This window comes from Sceloporus undulatus, chromosome 2 (genome assembly GCF_019175285.1).
Source record: "Sceloporus undulatus isolate JIND9_A2432 ecotype Alabama chromosome 2, SceUnd_v1.1, whole genome shotgun sequence".
Lineage (NCBI taxonomy): Eukaryota > Metazoa > Chordata > Lepidosauria > Squamata > Phrynosomatidae > Sceloporus > Sceloporus undulatus.
Window position 1 is genome coordinate 94,849,524 of NC_056523.1, and position 21,963 is coordinate 94,871,486.

The 21,963-nt window shown below is 39.5% G+C and overlaps 1 protein-coding gene across 2 annotated transcripts; it reads left to right on the forward strand.

Moving 5' to 3' along the window:
• The first annotated feature begins 2,421 nt into the window (after positions 1–2,421).
• On the forward strand, positions 2,422–14,827 carry NME5 (NME/NM23 family member 5). Of its 2 annotated transcripts, none has more exons than XM_042452728.1 (6): positions 2,422–2,523; positions 6,657–6,818; positions 9,493–9,698; positions 11,122–11,222; positions 13,944–14,062; positions 14,557–14,827. In XM_042452728.1, the coding sequence occupies exons 2-6, from the start codon at positions 6,690–6,692 to the stop codon at positions 14,635–14,637; spliced, it is 636 nt and encodes a 211-aa protein (XP_042308662.1). In that variant the 5' UTR covers positions 2,422–2,523; positions 6,657–6,689; the 3' UTR covers positions 14,638–14,827. The 2 variants fall into 2 exon arrangements, with proteins under 2 accessions (XP_042308662.1, XP_042308661.1); XM_042452727.1 differs by lacking the exon at positions 2,422–2,523 and adding an exon at positions 2,690–3,058.
• The last annotated feature ends 7,136 nt before the right edge of the window (positions 14,828–21,963 follow it).

Below are 21,963 nucleotides of genomic sequence, written 5' to 3' on the forward strand. Positions count from 1 at the left end.
ATAATAATAATAATAATAATAATAATAATAATAATAATAATAATAATAATAATAATAATATAGTTTATTTATATCCCGCTTTTCCAATTTTTGATCAAAGCGGCTAAATTGTCCACTAAATTGTCATGAAGATACCAATAATTTTTATTTAACACCAGATTTTGTTGATGTGCTGCTATGACAACCTCTGGATGGCAGTGAAAAATAAGTAGGATAACGAATGAAGAAAAGACCATTTCTGTGTAGTTCATGGCCCAAGATCACCCACTGGGTTTTCATGGCTGAGCAAGGAGTCATAGAGTTGGAAGAGACCTCAAGGGCCATCAAATCCAACCCCCTGCCATGCAGGAATACACAATCAAAGCATCCTCGACAGATGGCCATGCAGCTTCTGTTTAACAGCTTCCAAAGAAAGAGTTTCCACCACCCTCTGAGGCAGCATAGTCTACTGTTGAACAGCTCCTATAACCAGGAAGTTCTTCCTAATGGAATTTCTTTTCCTGCAGTTTGAAACCACTGCTCCAGTTTGTATTTTCTGAAGCTGCAGAAAACTAACTTCCTCCATCTTCAGTATAACATCCTTTCAGATATCGAACCCTGGTCTCCAGAATCCTAATCCAACACCCAAACTATTACACCATGCTGCCTTTCAGCCATGGAAATCCACTGAATGACTGTGTCCAAGTCACAGTCTCTCATCCTAAGAGGGAGGCAAGGGCAAACCCCCTCTGAACAAACTTGCCAAAAAAAATAAATCCCAAACCCCAGGCATGATATGTTAACTTTAGGGTCACCATAAGTTAGGCACAACTTGAAGGCACACAACAACGACAAAAAGGAATATGAAATTCATGGGGTTACCATAAGTCAGCAGGCAACTTGAAGGAATATATACTTGTCTTCTGAGGTCACATAAAAGACCAATGTACAGGGAGACAAAAAGTTAGTCTACATCCCCCAAATTATTATGGTTACTCTTGGTAATATAGCCTCTACTAAAATGCTTTTGTTGTTGTTGTTGTGTGCCTTCAAGTCATTTCTGACTTATGGGGGCCCTAGGGTCTCACAGGTTTTTCTTGGCAGATTCCTTCAAAGGGGGGTTGTCCTTCCTTCCCCCTGAGGCTGAGAGAGTATGACTTGACCAAGGTGACCCGGTCGGTTTCCATGGCTGAGGTGGGATGTGAATCCTGTTCTCAAGAGTCATAGTCCAACGCTCAAACAACTACATCATGTGTATGTTTGTTTTTGTGAATATCTTTATCAAAGGCAACTTGAAGCCCAGCCCTTTCGTGCTGATAACTCAGATGTCCCATTGCATAGATACTTGCAAATAAGTATAAGTAAGAGCCTGTATTTGGTATTTATTATTAACTACAATGGGCCCTTAGTATCCACTGGGGTTTGGTTCTAGGATCCATGGATGCTTATGTCCCATTAAATACAACAAACAGTAAAATCATGTCCCTTATATAAAATGGCAAAATCAAGGTTTGCCTTTTGGAATTTGTATGTTTTAAACAATATTTTAAAACCGTGGATGCCTGAATCTGTGGATATGGAGGGCTGACTGTACCATGGAACTGTACCATGAAAAGGCAGGCAGAACTCCACCAGGGCTAGCCTGAAGAAGCAGAGCCCTCCCTGCAGTCCATCTGCCTTGGTCCAGGCCTCAGAGGGAGAGAAGAATGCTGGACCTCATCCTCTTTCCCTCCACCATTCCCTCCTCCTTTTGTGTCCTGTCTTTTTAGATTGTGAGCATGAGGGCAGGGGAACCGTCTTAATAATAATAATAATAATAATAATAATAATAATAATAATAATTGTATGCTGCTCTGAGAGCCTTTAGGGCCGAAGGGCGGGGTATAAATACCTAATTAAACTGACACTGACTTATGGTGTCCCTTTGAATGGGAGACCTACAAGCCACTCAGCTCTGCTCCTGTCTTGCAAACTCAGCAGCAACAACAACAGCAACGGAGGGTATAAGCACCCTGACCAGACGTCACAGCCGCAAGGGAGGACAAGACCTCACAAAGTGGAGGACCTTCAAGGGAAAAATGTAGGACATGGGCCAAATAAAAGCAAGCACCACTTAATATAAATATAAATCCAGGCTTCTTAGCCATGCCCCCAGTGGAGGACATTTTGGAATGCCTCCTGGAGAAAAGGTAGGAAGGCAGGACATGTCCGGGAAAAGGAGGGCACGCCTGGTCATCCTGAGGAGGACAAGGCACTGCAAGATGTAGGACATGGCCAAATAAATGCCTAAAAGCACTTACAATGAACCATTGCTCCTTAATCATGCTCAACATGGAGGGCGTTTTTGAAATCCCTCCCTCTCTTTCTCTCATCGTCTCCAAGTTCGTTGCCAAATCTGAGCAGAAGAGGGACATTTAAAAAGAAAAAGCCCGCGCGCGTTTCAAAATGGACCCCGCCGGCTGCCGTAGCTGCTGCTGCCTTTGACTGGAGTTTCTCCGGTTGCCTAGCAACCGTGCCTGGGCCCTGCAGGCCTCATCAGACCGAGTAAGTGCTCCCTTTTTGCATCCCCATTGGAGAGATAACCCGGTTTGGCACCGCTTTAACTCTTTCTGTGGCTCAAGGCTATGGAATTCTGGCAGTTGGAGTTTGTTGTGGGCTCCGCTCTGGGCCCCACAACAAACTCCAACTCCCAGAATTCCATAGCAAAGAGCCAGACAACAGTTAAAGCGGTGCCAAACCGGGTTATCTCTCCAATGGGGATGCAGCCTTTGACAATGGGGTCCAATTCTATTATTATTATTAAATACATATATACACACACACACACACACACACGCATACGTATCATTTAACTGTCCAAATAGCATATAGTGATCTCTAATCCTACAATCCCCCTTCCATACCAACCACAAAGGACAGTCCTTGCCCCATAGCCATAGGGAAAGCATACATATCCTAAGTACTCCTCTCCAGCACCACATTCCAAAGGAGTTGCTTTTCTTCCTGCCTGCCTCCTTTGCTGTCCAGCTCCCGCATCCCTCGGAGTGTAGTGGAGTCTCCTTCTTTGGCCACCTGTCAGGTATGCTTTGAATGAGAGTTCCTGCATGGCAGAATGCGGTTGGACTGGATGGCCCTTGTGGTCTCTTCCAACTCTATGATTCTATGGCATGGTACTTACCGGCAGCCCCAGTCTGGCGTTTTTCCAAGCCAAAGAGAAGCAGCAAAATGCCTCTTCTCTTTGGCCTGGAAAAGGGGTGCCTAGGTGCCCAGTACACCCCAGCAGGGCCAGTGCTACAGAGGAGAAAGGGCCGGCCCCATTCCCTTCTGCATCGGTCTGGCCATTTGGTTTGGCCATTTCGGAGCTCCTTTCCTCCCGACTGCCAGGCCACCATAAGCAGCCTGGGGCGGCATGGAGACCTCACGCCCGTGCTGCACCGTTTGGACACGGCACATGCATGGTGTCACAATGGCAGCGCCCATATGGATGGGACACCACCATTATACTAAGCTTAGGGACTGTCCTAACCCTAAAATCGGTGCCAGCATGGCGTAAAAGGGCGATCTGTACCACAACTATAATTCTATTATTCTAATTGGGAATGCAATGGCCTGAATGATTCTGACTTTAATGATCAGTTGTATGTTTTTTTTTCTCTTCAGTATCTTTTCCAGTTCTTTCATAGCTGCCCTTCCCATTCCTAGTCTTCTTCTTATTTCTTAACTGCAGTCTCTATTCTGGTCAATGTTTGATCCTAGATATGAGAATTCTTTAACTATTTCAATTTCCTTGTTGTCTAGACTGAATTTGTGTATTTCTTCTGTGGTCATTATTTTTGTCTTCTTTATGTTCAGCATCAGACCTGCCTTTGCACTTTCATCTTTGACCTTCCTTATTAACTGTTCCAATTCCTGAATGTCTTCTGCTAATATTATGGTGTCGTCCATGTATCTTAGGTTGTTAATATTGCTTCCTTCTATCTTAACTCCTTCTTTTTCTGATTCTAATTTTGCTTTTCTTATGATGTTTTCAACATGTAAGTTAAACAAGTACAGTGATAGGATGCAGCCTTGCCTGACCCCTTTGCCAATTGGGAACCACTCTGTTTCTCCAAATTCTGTTCTGCCGGTGACCTTCTGTCCTTGATACAGATTCCTCACCTGGACTATCAGATGTGGTGGCACACCAATGTCTTTGATTGAGTTCCATAGCTTTTTGTGATCTATACAATCAAATGCTTTGCTGTAGTCTATGAAACACATGCGATTCTTCTTTTTCTTTTCCTTTTTGAATTCTTGGTTGAGCTCCATTAGCCATCACATATTTGCAATGTGATCACTAGCGCCCCTTCTTTTTCTAATCCTGCTTGTACCTCTGGTATTTCTCCTTGTATGATTGGAGTCTATGCTGCAAAATTGTGATGATTAGTTTGCTTGCATGTGAGATTAGTGCTATTGCCCTATAGTTGCTGCAGTCTTTCGTATCTCCTTTCTTATGGACTGTTATGTATATTGAGCATTTCCAGTCTGTTGGCCTTCTCTATGTCCCTGTTCACACTATGAAATAACCCAGTTTGGAAACTGGGTTATTTCCCTGTCATTCAGACTAGCAACAATTGTCCTTGGTTCAGTTTGCATGGGGGAGGGGGCCAACCGAAAAGCCCATTTAAACTGGTAAATCTGGCACCAGATCACTTAGCGTTTCTTTTTTTAAGAACTGCAGTGATCCACATCTCCAATAGTGTGAGTAAGCTATCAGATCAATTTGGATTGTGCAGCCACCATCCAGTAAATGGATGCACCTCCATTTGTGATCTGGAACGCTGGCAAATGGGAACTTCAGACTGGATTTAAATGCCATGGAAAGATTCACTGCCTTAAAATGTAATGGGAACAATGAATCGATTTTGAATCAATTCACAGAGTTGAATCTCTCCATGCCAAAAACGTAGGTGTGCCTGGCCCCTTAGTTTTCCATATTTGTTGGCATAATTCAGTTAGCACTAAAGTTGCATCTGTCTGTGGGCACTGTAGCAGTTCAGTTAGGATATCATCTGTTCCTGGTGATTTATTTTCCCCCATTTCCTCTATTGCAGATTCCACTTCACTTCTTAGAATTTGAGGTTCATCTTCATACGGTTCCTCATTCCAAATCTCATTCATTCCCTCGTCTCTTTTGTATAACTCTTCTGTGTCTTGCCTCCAGCGTCTTTTTATTTCTTCTTATTCTTGTATTATGTTTTTTCCCCCCTCTATAGAGCATCCTTTCCCTTGGTTTGAACTTGACTTTAATTTCTTGGATTTCTTGTCTCGTTCTTCCCTTTTTACAGAGAAGGGAAGATACAATTAGATACAGTCAGCAAAATTGCCTGGACCTGAGCCACATAGGGCTTTATTTTATCTTACTTATGGAGACCCTAAGGGGAATGTATCACAGGTTTTTGGCAAGATTTGTTCAGAAAAGATTTGCCATTGTCTTCCCCTGAAGCTGAGAGGGTGTGACTTGCTCAAGGTCACCCAGTGGGTTTCCATGGCTATGTGGGGATTCAAAGCCTGGCTTCCAGAGTCATAGTCCAACAATCAAACCATTATGCCACACTGGCTTTCACTTTTCTAGGCAATAACTGGACCATCTGCTGATTTGTGCCTGTTACGCAGTTCTTAAAACCAGAACCATAAAGGCATACTATTGCATTAATTCCACCATCTCAAAAATACTCTAAGTGGGATGTATATGTAGAGATAGATAGATAGATAGATAGATAATTAGATGCCTTCAAGTGGCCAGTAAATCTGTGGCAATCCTGTGAATTTCATTGGGTTTTCTTAGGCAAGGAATACGCAAGAGGTGGTTTGGCAGGATGTTTAAATCAAGAGTTACTTTTGAGTGAAGTCATTTGTTTGAAAAATTTTATACAGCCCAAAAAAGGCTGCTAAAGTGGCATTTTAGAAAAGAGTGTCTCTGCCCTTATTTATTTATTTATTTCATTTTATTTTTAGCATAAATAAAATCCACAAGAAGAAAGGGGATTGGAGGGAAGAGCAGGAAAAGCAAATCCAGGCATCGTTATTAGTTCTCCTAACTCTTCTATCTGGCATTGATAGAGGAAGGAAGCACCAAGTAGTCAAGAATGGGTTTAGGTTGGTCTCTTCTAGTCATTATATTTTTCTTGGAACTATGACTGTGGAGACAAGAGTTTGATTCGCAGCTTGGCCATAAAACCCACTGGATGACTTTGAACAACTCATACTCTCAGCCTCAGGGGAAGGCAGTGACAAACATCCTCTGAACAAAAATATCACATGCTCTCAGCCTAAGGAGAAGGAGTGGCAAACGTCCTCTGAAGAAACTTGCCAAGAAAACCCCATGATAGATTCACCTTAGGTTGCCATAAGTCAGAAATGTCTTGAAGGCACACAACAACAATTGCCTTCTTGTAGGCTTTAGTTCTCTGGGTGATGGATAATGTGCCCCAAGTGTGCCTATCAACCCAGCAATTCCAGGAAAACTTCCATTTAGAGCAAATGTACATAGGACAAGGTTGTGTGCTTAGACAGTTAGGCTAACACAATATAATCTTGGAAGAATCAATTACACTAAAAGGCTCTAGTAGTTCATAGTCTTCCATTCTCCCAACAGAAGAGTAAATGTAATCCACTTAACAAATGTATCATTTCAGTGATAAAAGAAGACTTGGATTTTGACTGCAAAAATGCAGATGTTGATGCCTGAACCTCAAATCTATGTTGAAAGGACCCTGGCAATCATTAAGCCAGATATCATCAACAAAGAAGTAGAAATAGAAGATATAATTCTGAGATCAGGATTCACCATTACTCAGGTAACCTGAAAATTGTATAGTATTGCATAAACAACTACAAAGTGAAATATGTTTTAAATTAGAAAATAAGATGGTTGAAAAAAGATCTTGGTCCTACTTCAGCATAGAGTTAATTTCTTTCAATTGCTGACCTGCCTGAACAGCTCTTTTAAATCTCTTTGCCCTGTCGTCATATTTCTCTTGAAGAGTAAATTTGTGTGGAAACTAAGGAGATGGTGGAGGTCTATAGAGGATAGTGTTTTTTCAACTTGAAATACATGTTTAGGTATTAAATTTGCATGTAGGATGAAGGAGAAGTGTTTTTCTTTCATAGTATGTAAGTCTTTTAATAATGGTCGAATGGTGAGGAATGATAGAACCTACAGTCCAGCAACAATTAAAAGTTACCTTTACACTACAGAAGGAATTAACATATACTCTTTAATCAACTGTTGCGATATAGTTATGCCTTTGTTATTGTCAAAAGGAATTATTGCAAATAACAATTGGAAATGCTTCCAAGTTCTAAATCTAACTTGTCTACCAGGCAATACAGTACTGGAATTCAAAACTAATAGACAGCCATCAGTTTGAATTTGTTGTATAACACATCCACAAACCATTATAACAAATATCTCCAATGTTTACATACCTTGACAAATTATTCATATCATGTAAGACTGCTACCGCTGAATGTTGCTTCCATAACCAGATAAGATAAATAATTCTGGAAGTACAGTCTTGTAACAGTGAACAAGTTCCTAAAACGGACCACTAGATGCTGCTATTGTATAGCTGTTACTTTGGAAAAACTGGTTTTGGGTTTCTAAACAAATCCTTAAATCTATATTGTGGTAATATCTTTATTAGGGTAATGAGAAAGGCACAAAAATCACTACAGACTTTTGAGGCCACAGGTCTTCTTGTCAGGCAAAGAGTGCAACTGTCAAACCTAATGTGATAGTCTGCCAGGCCTTCCTCTCATAATGTCTCAACACAACATGCAAATGACATGCTTTTCCCCACCTGCTTCTTTTAAAATCCCTGACTGATTAAGAGATCTGTGCAAGCAGAGATTTTTGTGCTTTTTTATTGCCTAATAATGGTATTATCACAATGTAGATTTGGACATTTGTCTTGTGGACAACACTGTTGTGAGTTTGGTAACCGAACAGTACATATTTTTGTTCTTCCCCAAATATCCCTCTACTGCATTCCAATTGTAAAAATACTAAGTATCAAGATCGCTGTATTATAAACTGGGGGTATTACACTTTAAGCACCGTGAGTCATGTTAATTAAAACCTATAATTAGTGGAGAGAGTTTCGATTGTTATGCATTTGTGTGTTGACATGCAAATGTAAATATTCCTTCAGATGATTTGTTTATCTTTTTATTTGTATATTGGCTTTATACAATGGCTCCCAAAGTGATCAAATGTACCCTCTGTTACAGATTTCAATCTGATTTCTAATGAAGAGTAGAGAAACCAAGAGTAATCTAGTTACTACTCTATATTTCCAAACAACTGTCTATTCTTGATATGATTCATATAAGCATTATATGCTGTAGCAGTTGCTTTAAAGTACAGGTGAATGAAGTTTACCACATGTAGGAAATTGTCTGTGTGAAGTTGTTCTACTAGTGCCTAGAAAGGGAGAAACAGAAATAACAGGATGACAAAAGTGGCCCATAGCTTTATAGAAGTGTTCAGTTGTGTCCATATACCCATCAGCATGTTAGGACAGCATGCCTGCAATAGGAAGATTGATATGAGTTGTAGGTGAGACCAGAACTAAAAGTAGGAGGAACCCCTCATTTCTGTTTTTAACACCCAGCTCCCCCCACTGCAGATTGCTGTGGAGCACTGGTACCAAAAGGGATTTTGGAAGAGGGATTTTGAAATTAATTTTAAATCTGGTGGTGATATACCCTGGTCTAACTAGATTGATTGTAATTCCCTGTATTTAATTGGAGATCATTGATCAAGGTCTGAAGTACAGTATCTTTACCTTGAAACCAATAGCAACGTAGTGGGGGAAACAGATTGTCCCAGGGAACTGTAATGGTGGGGAGAGATTTAACCCATCCCCCCCCCTTGCTACAGTCCCAAACAGATTGCAACTACACAAGGAAGGGAAGGAGGGAATGACAGAAAGCCCAGTCACAAGTTTTACACCTCCCATTTGACCTAAGTGGAATACCAAGGGTGGAAGTGTGCCTGAAGCTAGAGTGCACATTTTGCTCAACAGTTTTTGGAAGGGTACTGAAAGGTTGGAGATAAAATGCTGATTAATCAGGAAATTGAAGAAATTCTTGAGCATGGACCAAATGATTGTAAAGTAATCGCTCTTGCTCTTCAAATACCAGAATAGTAATGGCTCAGATTCATAAATTGCACATCCCTGAAATAGTGTGAGAGAAAGAGAGAGCAAATAAGCTGTACAAGACCAAGTGTAAAAGCGACTTTGATTCTTGTTTTCAAAGCTGCATTAAAACTTTCCAGCCATTAGCAGGAATCTCAAGATTGTTAAGACTTTTAAATAAAGTTAATGTTGCATCATGTGCTGAATAAGCTTTGGAGAGTGTGTTGAAATGCTTCTGTAATGCAATGCATTAATGTAAACAGTAGTACTTGACCGTCTTGGAACAGTAGTTTTAAGAGGTTCTTTCTCTGTCCGTCTCTTTTAATAGAAACGAAAACTCCAACTCAGCCCAGAGCAATGCAGCAACTTCTACGTAGAACAATATGGGAAAATGTTTTTTCCTAACTTAACATCTTATATGAGTTCTGGGCCTTTAATTGCAATGGTTCTTGCTCGGCATCAAGCAATCTCTTACTGGAAGAACCTGCTTGGACCCTCAAGTAGCTTAGTAGCTAGGGAAACATATCCTGACAGGTAACTTTCTCAGTACTTACAAACCCTTTTCTCTAAATAGTCCAGTGAGGCTACTGGAAGTTATGATCTCAGTCTTGCAACCTTTATTTGACAAAATAAGTGCAGAAATGCAGTCATGGCATTTCAGATAATTCATTAGGACTTTGGCCATCTTTTTACATGTTCAGTTTAAATGATGTACTTAGTTGCTGAATCAATATAAGTCCTATGTCCACTTAAGCAATGGCCTAAGCAATGTAAGGCACACTGTGGTGTTTTTATATTTCTGCCACCTAGGAATCATCTATTATTATTAGTAGTTAGTTCTTGCAGAAAGGGAGGGAGTTATCTGAAAGAGTAAGAGGAACAGGGTGACAGGTTTTATGCTGCCCATTTTGGCAAGAGCTGTTAGATATGTACATGTTTAATAGGCAAAGTTATTTTGTGCTGAAACCCAAACAAGGCTAAACAGATTGTTTGCTATTACTCTGCTTACTGCGTTATCAGTGACTGAGGTTCCTAACTTGTATGCCTGTACATGGAGATATAGCTTATTAAAGTCAATGGGATTTACTTCCATGAAGACAAGGGACTGCAGTCAGTCGTCCATACTCAGGGATTTTTTTATCCACAAATTAAAAATAAAATAAATAATAAAGTTTTTATTTTTATCCCGCTCCTTCCTGCGATCAGGGCGGCTTACAACAAAGTTAAAAACAGCAATACAAAAAACATTATAAAATACAAACATCAATAAAAATAACAGGCAAAAAAGCCCCATAGCCCAACCTCTTGGCCACGGAAGAGGAGGGAGGCCCACAGGAACTTAATCGGGGAATGCCTGTTGGAACAGGAAGGTTTTCAAGTCCTTCCTGAATTGGGCCAGGGTGGTAGTTGAGCGGAGCTCAGTGGGCAGCGCATTCCAAAGGGCTGGGGCAGCTGTGGAAAATGTCCTCCGTGTAGTGGAGGATAATCTGGCCCCAGGCACCTTCAGTAGATGCTGCCCAGACGTTCTGAGGGTGCGAGGCGGACTATACGGGGAGAGGCGGTCCTTCAGGAAACCTGGGCCCAAGTCATTTAGGGCTTTATAGGTGATTACCAACGCCTTATATTGAGCCCGGAAGCGAATGTAAGGCGTTGGTAATCACCTATAAAGCCCTAAATGGCTTGGGCCATTAACCAACTTTTGCTCACGATCCAGACTAAATGTGTGAAATGTCTACTGGACAGCAGCTGTAGTTCATCCATCCATGGATTAAAATCTTTCCAAAAAATATAAATTCCTAAAAGCAAAGTTTGATTTTTTCACTTTATATAAGGGACACCATTTTACTATGCCATTATATGTAACTGTACTTGAGCATCCACGGATTTTGGTATCCATGGGAAGTCCTGGAACCTAACCCTAGCAGATACCAAGGGCCCATATCTCTATCATTTTTAGTTTAAGAGCAATCTATGGAACAGATGATCTGAGAAATGGACTTCATGGCAGTGCCGACTTTGCATCAGCTGAAAGGGAAATCCGGTTCATGTTTTCTGAAGGTATGTAAATGTTTACGTTTCAGTTTGGTGTCTAGGCTTAACTCCATATTTTACAGCATTTGATCATGTGTGAAGCGCCTTGGATCAAAATCTATATACTGAAACAATCAGATTTTGTCAAGGCATTATTTCCTTATTTTTTCCAAATATTGTAGATATTCACAGTCCCAGATAACTTAAAAAAAAAATCATGTTACAATCCAGTGCTGATGTATTAACCTCAGAATAAGATTTTTGGAATGCAGCAGTCTTACTTCTGAATAGCTGTATACAGGATTGCACAGTCAATGATGGTTCTGATTTATACAGCTAGGTATAATTAAGAAGCAACTTAATTCAGAAAGTACAGACCTGGCTGTAGAATCTGGCCAGGTTTGCTGTCTAAAATGCCATTTTAGGGTCTGGCAAATTTATTGTCCCACCTTTTATTTTCTCACCTTGGGACTATCTTTCAATGGTGGTGAGACTATGTGCTTCTGTGAGGTATGAGGCTATGTTTCCAATAGCAGTGCTGCTGATAGGCTCCCAATTCTAACCGACTTTTGCTCACGATCCAGACTAAATGTGTGAAATGTCTACTGGACAGCAGCTGTAGTGGAGGATGACTCTGACTGAGGATCTGTCAGAGACAATTTCAGTGGCACTTTAGCTAACTGTAGTTAGTCAACAGCACAGAAGGCAACAATAGTAAACTGCTCCTGAATGCCTTTACCTCAAAAAACCTGTGATGAGACAATACAAAATGAAATGAGATAATGCTGGCAGATGAAACACATGTCAGAATGCACTCAACCAGCATTCTGTGTCTAGTGGTCTCAAACTGGATTATTTTCACAGTTTATTTTGGCACAAAGTTAGATTATACACATCTCCCTCCCTTACTGGGGTTAGGGGCATAGGACCCCCATGAAAGTGAAAAAAACACAAATAAATAAACAATACTTTTTTAACCTGAGAGGAAAGATGTGGTAAACATCTGCCAGAATTTGACCATAGAATCATGTTGCAGGAACTACTAATGCCTAGAGAAGTTCTCTAGGAATCTTTAGATGCTCCAGTGCAACTCTGTAGTTATCTTCTGGCACAATTTCTCTGGAGGACCTAGAGATTCCTAGCGAGAGAGCATATTCAAATCCGCAAATAATCAAATCGACTAATAATCAAATCTGCAAAAGTCAAAGCTGCAAATGTGGAGGGATGAGTGTAATGCTCATCTTATCAATTCTACACATTATGATATCATGCATGCACATATTTCTCTGCCCTATTTGACTTGTGGAACATAAAACCTGGACCAAAGAATGCATTTATTCCTAGAACCTTCCCCGATTGCAGTCTGAACCTCACTTGAAAGCAGGATTTGGTTTGCAGAGTCAGGAAGATTTCCCATTTAAACGGGCATGTTTTCTTCAAATTAAAATACTACATTATACACACAAAGTAAAGGAGAATATGTGTGCATGAAAGCTAAAGAGTCATTTCTTTTTTTTTTTAACTAATTTTAAGGGTGTTTTTGTACATGCTACTCATTACAAAGTTACAACATTCATTGTTTTACTTGTTAAAAATAATAACTTTAGACATTGCCCTCAAAAGTAACATCTTAATATGTTATGTCACTGCTTATAAGACATTGTTTCCAAGCTGTGGGGAGAAGGAACTGAGCAGGACAAATGGGCTGCATGCAAAACATGCAGCTTGTTCACAGTGGGCCAGGATTCAATCAGATTCTATTTTATTATTCTTTTTTTTTTATTACTATTTTTATGTACATACACATGCATTTATATCACCAAGATACACTTACATATTTTTTACAAGTCAAACCAACCTCCGTTACTTTTACCTTACCCTTTCTTCTTTTCCTTCTCTGCTACCTTAGCTACCACCTTCGATTCTTTTCCCCCTTCCCCTTTTCCCTTCCCTGCTCCCCTTCCTCTATTTCCCCCCTCCCACTCCCTTCCTGTCTATCCCTTCCAACCTGTTTCTGTCTATCCTCCTCTATATCTTTATAACTTTCCCTCCTTCTTTCCCTTTCCTGTATATTCCTTCTTTTCATTCTTCTCTCTCCATCATCTTATTCCAATACTGTGTTATTACATTCCATACATCATCATCATCATCTTTCTCTTCCTCTTCTTTCCCTCTTATCTTTCGAGATAGTCTATCCACATCTCTCATGTCCAATATTTTACTAATCCACTCTTCTATATTTGGGATTTGGTCCGTTTTCCACCTTTGTGCATACAGCAGACGAGCAGAAGTAACCATATATAAGATTATTTTCCAATATTTTCTCTCTATTTCATTCCTAAAGAGTCATTTCTAGTCTTGTTACCTGAGGAACAGATAGCTAGATACCATCTAAACATTTTGAGTGAAAATAGATATCATATAATCAAGAAATACCAACTGCATGTTTACCATGTTATAACCTGTTTCATTGGAAAGTACTGTCTTTGTTCATTATCCCATGGATTAACCCTGACTTCAGAGGGCATGTTTTTCATTCTATACATTCTATAACTTCATCCTAGAAACAATCATGTTAATTGTAAATAATACTAGAATCTGTATATTTTTGCATGGTCTGTACAGTTGTTTATATTTAAAAACAAATTGAAATTTCAGTGCTACTAACTTTAGGAAAACAAGCACATTAAATTAATTAGTTTTCTATTGATCCTTTTAAATTAAAAGTGTTTACTTCCTTTCTTCCAGTGGTCATTGAACCAATCCCAGTTGGGCAAGCTGCTAAGGATTACCTCAACCTCTATGTCATACCTACCCTGCTGAAAGGACTTACAGAACTGTGTAAGAAGAAACCAGCAGATCCTTTTGTAGGTATCACAATGACTGCTAAAAAAAATACAAAATACCCATCACCATGTTACCTTTAGTAGGCTCACCAAAATGCACACAATATTTCATGCACACTTTGAAATTCCAAGGAAAAATTAACAGTTGATGAAAGCAGTTGTTGCTTATTTACATATCTTGTTTGGTTCTATCAGGCCAGAGCACCCATACTCAATTATCCTTTGTATGTTAAAAGTAGTCTAGACTGACTGCCTCCTCCTTGATCAACCACTCAGACAACTACATTTTCAAAAGAAAAGGTGAGAATCCTTGGAAGGAGAGTTTAAGAATTTTAAGGGACGTTCTTGCAAAATCAGCTGAGGAATGTGAAATTATTATGGGGGATTTTAATCATTCTGAGTGAGCATTTGCAGGAATGCCTAGTTTGAATGCTTCTTCATCAAAATGTTGTGTCCGTGTGGCACTTACATTAGAGATAATCTGTTTCATTTCTGTATCTTTTCCCCCCTTATAGACTTGGCTGGCTGACTGGTTAATTGAACACAATCCCAACACACCTAAGCTGCGACATGCTGTGATTGTGGAGGAGCCTTAAAGAAGACAATTCAAAACTCATTAAAAACAGCATATTGTCTTTTGAATTTCTTACCAACATTAGTATGTGAGAAATAATAGTTCAAAATCTTTTGTAAACTGAGAAGCAGGACATTGTGAAATACACAGACTGAAGTAGCAGTATACAAGATTGAAGTTTAAATTAATAAAGACCTACATATAAATTGCAATTAATGGATGACCAACAGAGATTTAAAGAAGCTTTGAAGTTTGGTGACTTCTCACTTATGCTACCTTTAAATCCATAGTTATCTCAGTGAATTTGCATATCTCATTCCGATTGTCACACTTGACATGTTCTTTAAGTCACAGATCTACTCTGATCAGGCGTGTACACACACACGCGCACACACATATATAATATTTTGTAATAATGCCATTTTGAATAGATAATGAACTTTATTATTTGACCATGCAGTTTAACAAAGTAGGCTTCATCAAGTTGTTGTACTGTTAGTAATACATTGATTATTCAGAATGCTGGAATTTTGCTAGTTGAATGCCATAAATATTAACCCTTCCTCAAATAGATTTTTTCCCCTAAGCAGTTACCCCAAACTACATATAGAGAAAGACTAGGAATAATAAGATTTACCCAGTTGCAAGTTATACAATTTACATTTAAACAAATAATCATGCACATCCTGATACATATTATGGTCTCTCACTGAATAGATTCATAGAATTGGTATACTTTCCTCTAGGAACTTCAGCAGACATTAATCTAAATCTAACACTGTTTTGAGCTCTCTGTTCTGTGCTCAATTCCTCTAAGTAAACAGGCGTTTTTCACATGTATGGCTTTTAAAAGCAAATTTATTCATGATGAAACCCTAGTAGGCCTTATTGCTGCTACCTCATTTGAATTTCAATGACTTACCTAGTTTTTGCTTGTGATTGGGCAGCTGTAAATGAGAAAATTGGGCTAGTGTATACAATTTGGATTTTAACCCTTTCACACTAGACACCCTTATACTGGGAAGTTTTAGTTTTTCTGTATGATAGAGCAAGACTGTTCTATGGAGGGTAATTCCACAAATTGTTAACTAATACTGAAGCTCTGCAAAGTGTACCTTCTGTCCTATGGCATTAGCCCCTACAAAATATGATCTGGCATATTAATTCCCTACAAGTCTCTCAAAATTTTATTCTGGGATATTTTCAAATGCCTAGATTATCTGACAGTTTTAGGGACTTTTAACAGGTACATCCATCCATGAACTGAGGACTAATGGGGATTATGCTAGCTCAATAAGAGGATATTTATATGAAATTTCTTTTTTATAATGTCCCAAAGAGGCAGCCAGCTGCACCTTCCAGCTCAACATTGTCAAATGTTTGAAGGAGTGGTGTATGAAGACCAATTCCTGCTTAATAAACCAGCCAATTCTGTTTAGTAACCATTACTATTACCATTGAACTTGTAGCTAATATGGAAAATGAACATAGAAACCTACCTTATATCAGGACACGCTTGTCTGTCCCTCTATCTTTGTATTATCTATTCTGACCTTACATCATATATAGCAATAGAAAGTACATTTCTATACCGATTATCAGTGAACTAGCACTCCCTAAGCAGTTTACAATCTGTAAACCAATTGCCCCCAACAAGCAGGTTACTCATTTTACTGACCTACCAAGAGTCTTCTTGCCTGCTATCAATTGGAGATATCAAGGATTGAATCTGGAATCATCTCGAAAGGAATGCACTATGTTCTATCTTTTCACCAATCGGGAAAATTTAAGGCTGTGACTGTGTTTATAGTGAAGAAATATAGAACATGCCTCCTACTGCTGGCTGGTACATTTTACTAAACAGGTAGTATCTTATTATTTCAGACTAAATCCAATTGTTAATCCCAATCAGGGCAGACCCATTATGTCAGTGGGATTTATGTAAGTATTGATTTAGCATTCAGCAGTTGATTCAAAGGAGTTCCTCTGCTTGGGACTAGCACTTGAATCGAGACTCTGGTTTTGGCTTTTCCAGACTTGTCACCTGGTTTTGAACCCATATTTCAAAAGAGTTAAGATGTAGTTCAGTGATGGTAATGGAAATCCTATGCTTATGCTTATGCATGTGTATGTGTATTTATTTTATTTTGTTTATATGCCACCTATCTCCCAGAGTAGGTCCCAAGGCAGCTTCCATAAATAGGAATCTCAAAGCAAATATGCTTTGAGGTTCAAGAAGCAAATTGGAGATTTAAAAGAGAATTTGACATATTCATGAAGGACAGGTCTATCAACAGTAATTAGGTATGGTCACTAAATGGTTCAGGCTCAGTATGTTGCTGAGGATTTCTTGGTTGGTATTAGAAAATTCAATCTGCTTTCCAGTCATCTAAAATGACTGTTCTCCCAAGGAAGGAATAGCATGGCTTGCAGCCTTCTAGGCACTTGCCTATAAAGAATTCTTGTTTTGCTTAATGTACAGCAACGATACACTTTACCTACTAACGGGGCCTTTGTTATTGTTTTTAGATTGTGTATTATTGTTGTTTTATGTTTTTAACCTGTATTTGTTTGCACTCGTTGCATATTGTAAGCCGCCCTGATCTTTTTGGAAGGGCGGGATATAAATAAAGATTTTATTTATTATTTATTTATTTCCAAATAAAACTCCTAACTTATTTACAACAATAAAAACAAAAACCAAATATTAAAAATAATAGAACAAACAAGTTGCAAAAAAAAAAGTTTACATGAAACTTTAATCCCAGTTTTGAATTATAGGATTGCCAAACCATGCTCCTGCTAGGAATCCTGGGTTTTTAAGTCAAGAGAGGATAACTTCTCGTGGGGGTTTAAGAACCTGTTGGAGCTTGTACCTTCCTCCTTCCACCACAGATGCCAACAAAATTCAGCAGCAACTGCAACCAGTCACTAGTGCTGGAAAGAGCCCTGTGAGAGTTTACATTTAAGTAAAGAACGGGAGAACAATGTTTTTTATCCATTGCACTGCAATGGGAAGAACTCTTAAATTTTACCTCCAATATGACTCTTAAATGCTATTAAACTTCCTCAAGGTTTGGACCTGGTAATCATGCCTTGAATCCTGCTATTAATCCCAACTATATTAGAATCGTTGAATTTTTGTTGTCTCACAACCACTGATTCAGTTGGGAATAACCTATAAAATTCAGCCTTCTGTCAAACTACATCCATTCACTCATTTATTCACTCAGTGGCCTGTGGGATCAAAATACTCACTGAGTTCTCATGTCATCTCTGTACTTGCTATTTGTGTGAGCAAGCCAAACTGGAAATCTCATTCCTAGGCTACAAGCAGCAATTTTTTTCTAGAGAAATACATAAATCCATGGGCTTCTTTAAGAGCAACTACCTCCCGAGTTAAAATTATTAATCTTGATCACTCCTTAGACTGAGTTTAAAATTCTAAACCTTGCATTGATAATCAGTAATTCAAGCAGCTGACGTGGAAGGGTCAGATGAAGGATGCCAGTTTACTTGCTTTTCAAGCTAAGATTTGAACAGCTGATTCTAAAGAGATAGACACAGAATAGTTCAGTTTTATTGAACTTGCTGCTCCAGGGCAATAAAGATGAGCCACTTCATTCTGGTGATGAGTGAAGAGGACTGGAAGAAGAAGGGATTAAGGAGATGTGTGTAGCAAAACTCAAACAGGAATTCCTAGGGCTGGAAACAGCACCAAAATGTCTACCCATTCATTTCAGGCCTTGATTCTCTAACTTCCAAGCATCCTTAAATATTTGAGAAATGAAATGCACAAATAAGAATTAAGTGGATGGAATTAATGTGCTCATGTGAATGTGTTGAGAACATCTCTTTAGATCCCCTTTCACACCTCGTGTGGATGTGTGCCTTTTTTCAAGTTTTTCCAACTTGGTAACTCTAAAGTGAACCTACCATGGAGTTTTCTTGGCAAAATTTGTTCCGAGGATATTTGCCATTGCTTTCCCCTGAGGCTGAGAGCATGTGACTTGCCAAGGTCACCCAGTGGGTTTCATGGCTGAGGTGGGAATCAAACCCTGGTCTCTAGAGCTGTAGTTCAGCATTCAAACCACTGTGCCATGCTGACTCTCCTCCCACGCCATTTATTGTAGCTTATTTGGGAATAGATGTCCAAAGAACCACAGTACCAAAGACCCAACAAGATTTTCATCCATCCATCCATCCCTTTATTTACACCGTACCTTTTGCCCCAGACTGGGACTCAAGGAAGCTAAGATCCCAAGCTAATTTACCATAACTCAGAAATGATTAGACAGAAACATGGAGATGCTCGGGGGGGGGGGACCTTCTTTCCTATTCTGTTGCAGGAAAGCAAATTTCTCTTACAGTTAATCTCTCCTCTCTTCAAACAAGGTCATGGTGCTACATCTTGCAGATCTGGAGAGATTTCCCCAATTCCTCCCAAGGTTCTGTGCTCTTTTTCTACCTCTCACCCAGTCCCCTGGAGACCAAAAATGTCAGAGACAAGATTGATAAGTATTTGTGCCCTAGAGAATGAGAATGACTGTTGGCCAAATTGGCATGGTACCACCCCCTGCTAGCTCATGATGGAGTGACACTACCATCAACTCGGAGGGGAGCCTCTTGTTGCTCTTCACAACATTGTGGCAGCAGTTAATGGCAAGTGGGCAGGAGCAAAAGCTTACAGACAAATGGGGAGATGATACTGCTCATCATGAGAGCTGAGAATGTCTTCAGTTTTACAGTGTGAATTTCTCTTCTGTCCTTTAAAAATAACTACTGGAAGAGCAGTAGCCTGTGCCACTGGAATGAAAACAAAGCAAGAAGCATAGACTGCCTTCTGGTCATGTCTACTTCAAAGTAAAACCCCTGAGTTCAATGTGACAGACCTCCAAGCAAGTGGGCTATAGGATTTCAGCCTTAGCTGCATTTTTTACTTGCTTGCCTGTGAGCAAGACCCACTGACCTCAATGGGACTTAGATTTGTACAGACATGTACATGATTGAGGTGCATACAATCCAGACTATATTTTGTGATCACATTGGTCTTCTAATCACATCTTGGTACTTTCCTTAGATCAAAGAGATAACCTCAAATATTTGATATCTATAATTAGAAGGATAACATAGCAATCTGTATGCCATCTGACAACACATAAACTGTCATGGATCAATGGTATGGAATTCTGGGATTTGTAGTTTGTTGTGGCACCAGAGCTCTCTGAAAAGGCTAACTATCTCACAAAGCTACAAATCCGAGAATTCCACAGCACTGAGCCAGGACAGTTAAAGCGGTCTAACTGGATTAGTTCTGCAATGTAGATGCAGCCTAGGTCTTTGCTGAATATCAAGGATCCCAAGTAAACTCTTGCCTCAGGAGCTGGTCTTTTGGATAACATAATTGTTGGTTAGAGCAACTTTTGTATGTTGAGACCCAGATTGTTGGGGGCAGTTAGCTTACAGTTGTAAACTGCTTAGACACTGTTAGTGCAGAATGAAGTGGTATATAAATGAAGCTGTTTGTTTTGTTTTGTTTTTGAGACTCTGTGATAATTAAGATACATTTAGACCTTCTAGGACCTTAGGAATGCTTTTGCTTTTTGCTAAAACCTAAAAGTAATTTTCCTGTAGGCACCCACAAACATTTCCTGACCTTTTACTATGTAGGTGATGGGCAGAAATTTACCAAGGGAAGCTTTTACTGGAATGTGCAGTTAATGTGCTTATATTCCTCGTGATGGTAAGGCAGGTGTTAAAGGCAGGTGAGCCCTGTGAGAAAAACAGAAAAAGAACTAGCAACTCTAGCTTGAATATAGGGGCCGAGACTGCAAGTGATTATACAAAGAATTGGACCACAGAGGAAATACAAAAGCAGTGAAAGAGGAGTCATCTTCCTGTAGACTAGCAAATCATTAATGAATCCAATCTACACTGCATTAAGGTCAGTATTATGTCCGCTCCCATGGATTGTAATAGATCTTCAATGCAACTACAGTGAATTGGGTTCTTCACCACTAGAAAATGATGAGGGGTCAGTTGGTATCTTTCTTCTTTGGTCTGAATCCAAATATTTATGGTCATGCTATCTCTCTCTCTAGACAAAGAATTGTTTTAGCCATATTTCTGCTATTCTGCCCTGAACAATTGGATATATTTAAGCATTGTACTACAGCCCAGGAGACCCAGGTTCGGTTCCCGGGTCAGCCATGGAAACCCACTAGGTGACCTTGGGCCCCAGAAAAACCTGTAATAGGTTCCCCTTAGGATTAATATAAGTCAGAAATGACCTGAAGTCACACACAAGAACCACCATGGGAAGAGTTTTAAATCCTATAATGCTATGATGAATTACTTGTTGAGCTTTAACTGTGTGTGATGGCAAATTGTCAAATTACAATAAACTGCTTGTTTGCATGAATGCATAGGGTGCAACTAAACAGATAAAGAAGTCCTCAAAGCTGCCTTTATTTGCGCTAAGTAGCTGACATTTCTCTCCCTTCCTTCAGAGCTGTAAAATCTGCTTCTAACTGGGTGGCATTTATGTGGGGAGTACAAATGACAGCTACATTTTGGATGCATCCAGCAACTCTGTCAGGCACTCTTTGCTCAGTTACGTGAGAACATTCCAAACAGCCTTTAACATATGTATGTGGATAAATCTCCTGCTTGTACCATAAAACATTTTACCTTGTACCCAACATAAAGCAGTCATTACAGGGAATGGTAAAGCTGCTGAGATTAACACATCCTCCCAGTCACACCAACTATTTTTATAATACCCAATTTAGCAAATGAACTGAGAAAAGGCATAGCACCCCGACCCCCCACAAAAAGGCTGCTTTCACTCCTAGTAACACCTCTCTGTAATCTAGCTCTACCTTTGCCACCTTCCCTGCAGTTGGTAAGAAAAAAGTCCACAGAATGATGGGATCAATTCCACTGGCATTGTATCAGCACACCGTTGTACATGTTTACACAGCACTAAGACCCACTAGATTTAGGGGAGCTTACTCTAAAGCAAGCAGGAAAGGGACTGGTACTTGTGTGTTTGTTTAGACTGTGTATGCAGGTTGACTACAAGGCCAGAGGGCCCCCAAATTATGTAGAGTGCACTGAAATTTACAAGAACGGGTTTTGTATATACTGAGGCAGTTCTTGCATTTACGTCCCTTAATGGAAGGAATATATTTGGTCTAAAACTGTGCAAGTCTGAACTTGTTTCTGCATTAAGGACATTGTAGTCAGACCCACTGTTTAAAACAAATGCCTGCCTGATCTCATTCATGCATAATCAGAAGAAAGTTCCTCTCATTCCTGTGTAACTTGCATAAGTTTAAAAAAATAG